Genomic DNA, 10362 nt, shown 5'->3' with positions numbered 1-10362 from the left:
ATATATATATATATATACATATACATATATATATATGTATATATATATATATATATAAACATATACACATATATATACATATACATATATGTATGTACATACACATATATTGTATACATAAATTATATACATATATATATGTATGATTGTACAGATATTAAAAAATAAAACTTTTCGTTAATTTTTATCGTTTCTTACATGCATATATATAAGTATATATATATATATATATATTGATATAACAATAGCTCTAATAACAATAGTTCAAATAATTCGCGATAAAAATTTAATATTATATAAATATATAAATATATAAATATGAACATATATAAATATAAATATAGATAATTTTATTATAACACAAAAATGAATAATATGATATTTAGTTACTGTATATAATGTAAGAAAGCTGGTCTTGTAAGATAAGGTGTTTTAATGTGCACATAGTTCGCGTCATTGTCAATAATCATATTATTACGATTAATAATAATTACAGTTTTTTACATTCTGCGTTTTATTATTCAACCGAATCTGCAAATCTGCATCCTTATCAACACACCGAGCAACTATTGCTCTCATTCTTTCTATTTGTATTTCAAACAAAACGTTATTAGTTCTGTGATGAGTTTTATATAAAACATGCTATAAAATACAATTAAATGGTACAAGTTTAAATTATTTGAAAAAAATTGTTATTTACTTGATATTTAAATGTTTTATACATGTATGACCGAATGTTTCGAAAATTCTTCATCTATAAATGCAGTAAAACACACATCACAGAAAAGTAAGGTAAGTAAATTTATTAGTTTCTAACTGCAATTTCTACTTTGGAATGTAGATAGTGAGAAGATTTATTAATGACAAGACAATGAAAAATTTGCATAGTTTAATTTAGTTAATTTATTTTTTATAGATTTAATATTTGTTTGTGTAAAATATTTTTTATTTTTTACATAGAGAACTTGGAAAAGAGAAAGGTTTAAAAGAGAGAGAATAAAATGTTCTGAAGTTCTTTCACATCTCATTTATTTCCTACACGTGTATTGTTAACGAACAAACTAATAAAGTTTACAATCTTAATGAAATCCAAAAAAAGAATTTCGCGCATTTAAAAAAACATTGAACATCATGTGCGAAGAAAAACGCAAAAATGGTTTATCCATAAAATCCTCCCCAACCTCTTCCATAGTATCCGCGGCCACCCCATCCTCCTCTCCAACCTCCCCAATAGCCTCTGCCATAGCCACCATATCCTCCCCAACCTCCGTAATATCTCCAAGGCCGTCTATATCTGAAATTAGTTGGAGAAGCAAAGAACTTTTAGCTTCTACATATATTTGTCTTTGTGTGAGTTATCTCATGTAATTTTTTATATAATTTATAAATTATATCGAAATGTCATTTGCACAATTGGATGAGATAACGTACAACATGATAAATTGTTTTCAATTAGTCGTAACTTAATTTAGAGCCGTATAGCTGATCAGAATGTGGTCATTTATGCACACAAGTAGTTAGAGCACACGTGCTGACGAAATTACGAGGAACGGTAACGTAGCGTGATTCAAGTCAAGAATAGTGATGAATGCGCGTTACGAATTAACAGATGTCACGACGAAGTACGATATTTCTTTTTTTAGAGATGTTTCTTCTTTATGAGCAACTTTACAAACATGTTTACGACAAAATTGTCTGTTATAAGCAGAGTTCGCATACAAAGTATATAAAATAAAACATAAATTGTAGAAGAACACGCGTTTTTACACATTTTTACCATAATTACATCAGCGTGATATGATATACGTATTTTCAATAATTAATAAATTATTATAAATAAAAATAATTAAAATAGAAATTCACATATTTATGTTTACGATCATTTGTTCAGTAGTTTCAAGTTGGTGTTAGCACTTACCCCCAGTACGTGGCATCTGCTTCTAAATCATTATTCCCATTTGCATCTGGTTGTGGTTCGATCTCACTTTGAGCATTTAATGGCTGATTTTCCTCATCCGCAACTGCGGAAAGTGCGAGGATGGCAAGCGCCACAAAAAGAAATATCTAAAATCAATTTGTCATATCGTCACATTCTAAAATTTACGCGATAAATCGCTAAAGTGTAACATTTGGATAACTCTGATTTCATTTATATATAAAATAAAGTTTATTTTATATATTTTTCTCGAGTGGAGATAAAAAAATCACACATTAAAAAATCACATAGAGGTTGAAAAATTCATGCGAACCCACTTACGAAATGGAATGGACGCAGCATATCTGTGGAACTGATTTCAATTCGAATCCACGGGCTTTATATATGCGGCCACGCACTCACTCACACGTGTTTTCAAGACTGTATATCTGTAGCTTTGCGCGCGCACGGATTCGAACGGAAAAAAATGCGCAATATAAGTTAAACAAGGAGGCGTGAGCATAAGATGCGTCGTACACAAAGAAGAACCGCAAATGGGAATGTCGGATGAATTTTCGAATTCTAAGATTCCAAGTAACCAACTCGCGTCGTCGCGACATGCGGTGTCGAGGACGTGATCGTTATAAAATTTGAGAGCGAACGTAATTGACCTTGCGAGTTTACGAAAGAGTATTTACAGTCCAGATATATTGATCTTTTATCTTTTTTACATAACCAGAATTTTGTTATCGAGGAATGTGTGTTTTATGTTAATATTCGCAAGAGTTAATTATTTTTAGCATCTTATTTCTCTCTAATATCTTCAACTATTTTTTGTATTTGATATAAAAATCTTGTCTCGAGTGATATACAAATAATGTTAAACGTACTTTTAATTAAATATACTTAATGAGTCATTAATTTGCACTAAAAAATTTAATTATTACGCATTCATCTAATCAAATCTAAGGTGTTCTTCTTAGTATGTTAGCACAAAAACAGTTCTAGGAACGCGCACTTTTCTTTCTTTTTTATTGCATTTTTTTGTATCTCGTTGCATTTTGGAAAGATCATTTAAGAGATAATGATCAATGTGATGAAGGACGTAGTTCTCAAAATATTATGCATTGTTTTTGTAAACAAAAAATATTCAAAGACCGCAAGAAATAGTTGGGCGTTTTGTAGCAGCTATCATCAGTTAAAATCATCAAGTTGTTGCGCAATTTCATCGTCACTGTCATCCAATTGTTTTTCGTTCTATTCATGCTCGCTATATTTCAATATATGTTAGTAATTATATTCGTTCGGACTTGCATTGCAATATATATATGTATATATATATATGTGTAACATGCCTTGTACGTAGCAGTTACATTGTTGAGTGGAAAATTATAACATTAATGTTACGTTACTGTTACTTTGTGTTTACTGGATATAAGATAAAAAAGAGTTTTCACGGGAAACTACATGTGATACTTCTATATATCGAAACATACATTTTAAGTTTATAATATTCAGATTATATATATATAATATTGATTGTATATATAAATAATATACAAATTGTATATAAATCTTGTGTCGTAATATTATGCAATTAATAACTTTAATTTATTGCTCTTAAAAAACGGTTTATATATTTTTGTACTTTATTTGTTAAGAGTAAAAGTACAATTCTTCTGCCTGCTTATAATTTTGTCTACTTTTTTCGAGAAAAATTCACAAAAAATCGGCTGAAATATTTATACGAGCCAACAAACTTCCATATTAAATATTTATTAATTGTTACATGGACGTCCAGAAGAGTAGTCCAATAGACTTTATGTCTACGTGGATAGTAACCATATTACAGTAATATTTAATACATGCAATTTATATGATGACATACATTTTTTTAAATTCTATTTACAGTTTTGTTACATACAATGACTGGACAGATTACTCATGTAGGTTACTTATTTAACCATTTAGTCTCTAACAGAGTTCACACGAAATATGTGAATCACACATAACAGATGGATTAGTGTTCGTATGTAAATAGTAATTAGTGTTTTGTATATGTAAATAGAAACAGTATATAGATTCTTTTAGAATGTGAATATGAAATGCAAGTCAGAGAGTGTCTCATAAGACGAGAGTGCACTTCTAACCAGTATCTATTAATTAGTGTCTGTCCGTCCATTTGCCGAGGTGATTCCCCGCGCGCGAGTTGTGATTATTAATTAATTCCATACATGGCATCTGATTCACACATACACACACACACACACACACACAAGTGTAGTGTTTTTTTCTATCATGAAATGATAGAAAGAATTTGAATATCTAATAGAAAAATGTAAATATTTATAAGTATGTACACGCGCATGTTGATCGCAGTATTATTTTCTCTGCAAGGAACAGAATATTTCTTCAAGTATATAAAAACACGCTTGGAAAGTGTAGCATCCTTATGCGGTTAGATATCCTTTTCGATCATTCCGGCTTACCTTAAAAAAAAATCGCGTTTCACATAGGAATCCCCGCGAGAGCGAAGAAAGAAGATTAAACAAGCGTTTTATACATAGCGTTACACATGTTGTTAAAATTCGAATTTTTAAGGGCGAGCGACCGGCTTACCTTGAGCACACTTATCGTCGTTGGTCTTCGTTGTTTTCGAGCACGTCGCCTCTGTCGATTTGCAAACCGGCGGAGACGGTGCGTAGTGACGTTGAGCAAAAGATATACGTCAACAGCCGATGCGCAGAGAGAAATCGTTGACCGCTGCTTTTTCGCTCAAGGTCAATTGTTATGTTTTTCCTCACTCGAAGGGACTTTCCAGAAGAGTCTAAAGACCCTAGTCCAAGCAACATCATTCGTCTTTGTTATCGTTTTTGTGCAGAATATACTTGGATGCTAAACTAAAAATAAGACCACAAATATTTTTGTTTTTTAATTGTGTAAACCCGTTCCAAGCGATAATACAGTACGAAAGAAGTAAAGAACGCACCTCAATGTACATGTACGTGTATCAATTAACTGTCTACTGTAATCTCCAGCATATAAAAAACTAATTTACGTAATTTTTTTACTAGATTTACTCTATTTGTATTATTGTTTTGGGTATCATTATACGAGATAAACTGTCAATTGAGAATAGAATACTTTGTATGTGATGTGTGTCAAATATATTTCGGTTAACGCGCGCAATATGATATGCATGTTATTACTCGGATACTTCGCGTACTTTATTGGCTGGAAAAAAATTCAAATTTTAAAGACCACTTTAATCACTTCAAAAGTGCCAATTTACTCTGTTTAAAAAATGTATCATTTATAAACTCAAATAAATTTTAATAAATCGTATAACCCGTTAGATTAATTGGTCACTGTGATTAGTCAATTTTGCGAACACTCGAATCGATGTCTTTTTATGGAAATAAGGAACAAGCGGAACTGTGAACTATCGAACGGTTGCGCGGGCAACGCAAACGAACTCCAAACAAACAAATTGAACAACTCATCGTTCGATTGCACGAAGAATTTGCACAGATATAAGAATTTTCACTTTATATTCGCTTGCGTGTATCATAAGATATAAAAATCGGAGAAATACATGAATTGCGAGTACAATGTACAAAGTAGATGCCGTAAGCACGCTGTGCGAAGCCGTGGAGCCCGGCGTTATAACTCGAAGTTTACTTGTTTCTTTGGCGATCGATCAGGGGCCGAAAAAAGAAGCAGGTAGATTGTTCCTTCAGGATGGAATTGAATTGGACAAGTTGAAGGAAATTCGCATTGAATTTCTTAGTAAGTTTAATTGTTTGTTTTTTTGTTTATATGATTATTGTATATATATATATTTCTATATATAGACATTTTTAGCAAAAAGAATGTGCACGAAAATGCAAATTTTAATGTCTATTTGACTTCCGTACATATTTATGTATACTTTGCAGATATTTTGAATATTGATTATCTCTGGCTATTAAAAACTCTGGTCAAATTGTCGCTGTCTTACAATGTTATCGAAAAAATCGAGAATTTGGATGAACTTATCAATTTGAAGGAATTGAATCTCTCATTTAATCGAATTAAAGTTATGGAGAATTTGAATAATTTAAGCCAACTGGAAATTCTTCTTTTATACAGCAATGAGATCTCTGTTGTAGAAAACATAGACAATTTAAAGAAGTTGACCATTTTAAATATTGGTAAAAACAAGATTGAAGACTGGGATCATGTACGTAAATATATATAACTGTAGCTTTTTTCGAAATTTCTTTATTACTTATACAAGGTCGTTATTGCAGATCAAATATTTGCGCAATTTTAAACTGCTTAAGAGTTTAAATACATGGGAAAATCCTTGCGCTGAAACGAACGGATATTTGGATTATCTCGTTGCATTTTTGCCACAATTACTTTATTATCAATACAAAATGATATCTGAAAGTACACGCCAGTCTGCTATTGATAAGCATTAGTTACTGTCTTAACATAGCAATAAGAAAAAATGATTTTTAAAAAATATCGCCTGTTTAAACAATATTTTACCTTTCTAGTCGTGTGATTAGTAATCTTGAAGAAGCCGAGGCAAAGACGCAAGAAGAAGCAGTATTACAACAGCAACTTGAACATAAAGTTTTAATGCTGTCTGCAGCATATGTAGAGTATCTTGATGAAGATCAACTTTTTCAACAAATGTTTTTAGCCGACGAAGGTATTTTATCTAATTAAGTACATATTTGTTTTTATTATTTAAACACAATAACATGAAAATTTATAAAAAAAAGGACTTTTATACTTAACAAAGTAATACACAGATATATCTGCAATATTTTTTATCAATTTCATTCTCAGACCTTTTTTCTATTATTATTAATTGTATATCAATTTACTATTTCATTCATTAGTTGGTACGAAATTATCCACAATAAATAAAAATATTCAGAATGAGTTTGAGAAGTACAAGAATTCTTTTACCACAATATGCCACAAATTATACGAGTTTGGTTTGGAAGAGCATGAAAAGAGAACTGAAGAAATAAGATTATTTAAATCTGCGGTTGATAAAGGCAAAGAAAATACACAAAACGAATCGAGAAGGTAAAACTTGAAATATCAGGATCATAAAGAAACAACACATATATAACAATAAATGTTTTACTTTGAATAAGGATTGTAGACGAAGTATTTGAAAAAAAGACTGAAATATTTGTAAACATGAAAGATGTAATAGAAACTCTGATAGAAGACCAAGAGGCAACAACCGACACTACTGACATCACTACGAAAGCAAGAAAAATATTTGCTGAATTTAACAATTTAATATCTAGAGCGCAGACGCAATTAATGGCTAAAGAAATCACATTACATGATCAGATAGAAGTATAACATACGAATATATTAATTTACAAAAAATATTATAGATAAGATTAATTAGATATAATTAGATCAAAAAATGATTATTTGTTTTGGGGAAGGAAAGGACATAAATAAAGTTTTCTGTATTAACATGACGGACATGATCAATTTGTTTCTGGAGACTGCTCGAGAACATTTTTCTCTATTACAAAACGCAGAGATTGAATATAATCATGTTATAAATGAACTGATTTTACATCATTCAAGTAGTATTGAAGATGAAGTGAAGATATCAGATAATCTGAAAGATTTGTATAGCGATAAAGATACTACAATTGCCATTCTTGCCGCTTCACACACTAAACGTCTACAAGTAAGTATTTACAACTTTGAATGCGCAAATTGTGCGTAAATATATAAATGAAAGAATAATTGATATTTACACAGGTTGTAAATGATCGGGAGAAGCGCATGATAAATCGACTTAGTAACTGGTTCAAAGACTACACCAACCAGTTAGTCGTGTAAGTTTATTTTGATATAATTTAATTTAGCTATTCTAAAACGCTCTGTGCGATAGAATTTTTTACGAAAGACTATACTGTTTTAATAACATTATAGGGATGAAAATAAAAGACATCGTCAGCAGATACTAGAAATATCACATTTTTTTGAATTTCAACGACAAGAATTTAATTCAATAGGCATACCGCAACACTTAGATCTAACAAACATCGATTTGAATACCGATGTTACGGTAGAAATTTAATACCTGATAGTTTATTTCTTACAATGAATAAAATTCAGAAAATGAGTGTGTTACACATATTTCTTACTATGTTAAAATATATATTCTCATAAGATATACTTTGTTACATACATATGTACACAAATATATAACAATCTGCTTACAAAAATGTTATTCTCCCAAATATCAAAAAAGATTTATATAAAAGTTTTATCATCAATTTATATTAAAATATCTCTATTACTGTTTTTGCTTCAAATATTTAATATATAGTTTAATACTAGCTTGTACTTGTGGTAACGTCGCATAATTTATAAAGTTCTTCAAATCTTCTTCTTTGTTTTCCTTCATGTACTTAATTAAATCACTTCGTATTTCTAACTTGGTTGCAGTTCTCCCCACATCTGTATTGTTAACATGTGATCAGTATAAAAACAACATTATCAACACACTTTTGAAACATAATATCAAAATATCATTAACCTGGTATATTATCATAAGACAATATGTATTTTTTGCATTTTTCAATTGCATCAGCCTTATCTTTAGCAAGTTCATCAACTAGACCAAGTTGCAAAGCTTTTTCAGGTTTAAACACCAATCCCCTGTAACAATAACGTCATTAATACTTATTATGCATATTTATTAATCTTGCTTACCTTAAAAGTGCCAGTTTGGCTTGTCGATAACCCAACAATGAAATGTACAGATCCTTGAACCATTTTGGAGCACGCATACCCAATTGCGTTTCGTTTAATCCTAGAGTGTGCTTTCCTTCGACAAAAACTCTATATTCTGTAGAAATTGCAAGAAAGCAACCTGCAGCAAGACTGGTACCCTATATGCAAAAAAAAAATGTTTCCACTCGTTACACAGATATGATATACACACATATGTAAAGTTTTATAGCTAACGTATTAATATTCTTAGGAAAAATTTTGTACATTTATAGCAGTAGCAACAGGAATACTAAGACTGTATAGAGTCAACTAAGTGTCCTGTAAAGTATGCCAGAAGTCTGTAAGTTTTTGTTTATCTTCTGTTTGCATTTCCATGATATCCAATCCTGCTGAGAATATGGTTGGTAAAGATGATGTCAGTACAACACCTTTGCTACGATTGCTTTGAGCTTCTAATAATGATGTTCTCAGTGAATTTAATAAATTGGTGTTCAAACTGTTAACAGGTGCTCTTGCCATTGATATAATGCTGATTCCTGAAAATTACCATATATATTTACAAAAGTATTACACAAGAACAGTTTTAATAAACAGAAGTGTATATTAAGTGTGTGTGCATACCTGTATCATTATCCTGCACAGTCTCAACAAGTTTTGACCCTGAAGAGTACAATCTGCGAAGATATACTTGTCTTGCAGGAATCAAAGTCTTTAAAATATTCATGTTGACTAACAAAATACAATTTTAGACAGCAAACTGAAGAATATTATATTAATTGCTGTAAACATATTAAATAAAATTTAGAACAGATACAGAATTATAAATAAATAGAATAATAATATACAAGTTATAATTGCTTAGTCCAACTTTTTCATTTTAAAATGGTTTACATAATCCTGCTCTGTTCAAACAATACAGAAACAAAACACAAATAATCAAGCAGATAAAGCATAATAAGAAATATACTCATCAGAGATATATATCCATCAATTTAATTTCTCTCTCTATACTCTTAAAAATATCACTCAAATTCTAAAGTTTCTCACCTCATCATGATTATCAAGTATTAATAAGGATTTGAATACATATTAATAACTGATTAAGAACATATGTATCTTAAATTCAAATGTTCAATTTATACAATTCTCGATATTTGTTGGAATACGTATATTTTATGTATTGTGCGTAATAATACTGTATATTTTCACAAAACTGAAAATATGCGTTTTCAGGCGTTTTTATTTGTAATAACTTCTACCGCTAATCGGTCGTTTGCGGAAAAACTAATGTTCTAACAGTGTTGCCAAGCCGTTTTGAAGACTTTGCTCTAATCCGAGTCATAAAACCCCCCAAAATCCCCTAAATTAAGAAATAAATCTCCCCACTTTTCCTCCAATAGTTCAAAATCGATACAATTGCCCGTTTTAATAGCATTAAGTAACAGTTAATAGTAAAAATAAAATATATGTATATATACGACTAGTGGAAAGAGTAAAAACAAAGACTGTATTTTTGAAAAACCACATTAAAATGAACAATTTGCTAACCGTGATAATTCTCTCTTTTTTTCTTTCTCTTTCTCTTTTTCTCCCACTGATAAATAAATATTACAAATTTTTTATAAATTTTATAACGTTAAATAAAAACTTATATTTATGTAATATTTTCCTTC

General features: G+C 30.1%; 3 protein-coding genes across 3 annotated transcripts; 1 reads left to right on the top strand and 2 right to left on the bottom strand.

The window, feature by feature from the left end:
- Window positions 1–1007: 1007 nt before the first annotated feature.
- On the bottom strand, window positions 1008–2359 carry LOC109861894 (neuropeptide-like protein 32). The gene is made up of 3 exons (XM_020441736.1): window positions 2258–2359; window positions 1919–2064; window positions 1008–1294 (listed from the first exon to the last, which is right to left on the bottom strand). Exons 1-3 carry the CDS (start codon window positions 2276–2278, stop codon window positions 1159–1161), a joined length of 303 nt encoding a protein of 100 aa, XP_020297325.1. The 5' UTR covers window positions 2279–2359; the 3' UTR covers window positions 1008–1158.
- Window positions 2360–5356: 2997 nt separating this feature from the next.
- LOC109861891 (dynein regulatory complex subunit 3-like) lies at window positions 5357–8083 on the top strand. The gene is made up of 9 exons (XM_020441732.1): window positions 5357–5704; window positions 5854–6137; window positions 6208–6380; window positions 6460–6617; window positions 6811–7003; window positions 7075–7285; window positions 7386–7634; window positions 7709–7785; window positions 7883–8083. Exons 1-9 carry the CDS (start codon window positions 5527–5529, stop codon window positions 8028–8030), a joined length of 1671 nt encoding a protein of 556 aa, XP_020297321.1. The 5' UTR covers window positions 5357–5526; the 3' UTR covers window positions 8031–8083.
- Window positions 8084–8211: 128 nt separating this feature from the next.
- LOC109861893 (enoyl-CoA delta isomerase 1, mitochondrial-like) lies at window positions 8212–9468 on the bottom strand. Its single transcript, XM_020441734.1, is given in 5 exon segments — window positions 8212–8413; window positions 8493–8614; window positions 8669–8847; window positions 8954–9225; window positions 9311–9468. Coding segments are annotated over 5 exon segments (840 nt in total). The 5' UTR covers window positions 9414–9468; the 3' UTR covers window positions 8212–8249.
- Between the last annotated feature and the right edge of the window lie 894 nt (window positions 9469–10362).

This window comes from Pseudomyrmex gracilis, unplaced genomic scaffold (assembly GCF_002006095.1).
Source record: "Pseudomyrmex gracilis isolate BER0280 unplaced genomic scaffold, ASM200609v1 scaffold_1126, whole genome shotgun sequence".
NCBI classification, from domain to species: Eukaryota; Metazoa; Arthropoda; class Insecta; order Hymenoptera; family Formicidae; genus Pseudomyrmex; species Pseudomyrmex gracilis.
Note: the sequence above shows the minus strand (reverse complement) of the source record. Positions and strands in the feature narration are given on the sequence as shown.

What these genes read in the sequence shown, in the direction of transcription:
- LOC109861891 (XM_020441732.1), top strand. Translation starts at nt 5,527, where the DNA reads ATGTACAAAGTAGATGCCGTAAGCACGCTGTGCGAAGCCGTGGAGCCC. An exon ending in CACACACTAAACGTCTACAA is followed by an intron (nt 7,635 to 7,708) that starts GTAAGTATTTAC and finishes ATATTTACACAG; the next exon opens with GTTGTAAATGATCGGGAGAA. An exon ending in TACACCAACCAGTTAGTCGT is followed by an intron (nt 7,786 to 7,882) that starts GTAAGTTTATTT and finishes ATAACATTATAG; the next exon opens with GGATGAAAATAAAAGACATC.
- LOC109861894 (XM_020441736.1), bottom strand. Translation starts at nt 2,278, where the DNA reads ATGCTGCGTCCATTCCATTTC. An exon ending in TGCTGCGTCCATTCCATTTC is followed by an intron (nt 2,065 to 2,257) that starts GTAAGTGGGTTC and finishes AATTGATTTTAG; the next exon opens with ATATTTCTTTTTGTGGCGCT. An exon ending in GCAGATGCCACGTACTGGGG is followed by an intron (nt 1,295 to 1,918) that starts GTAAGTGCTAAC and finishes AACTAATTTCAG; the next exon opens with ATATAGACGGCCTTGGAGAT.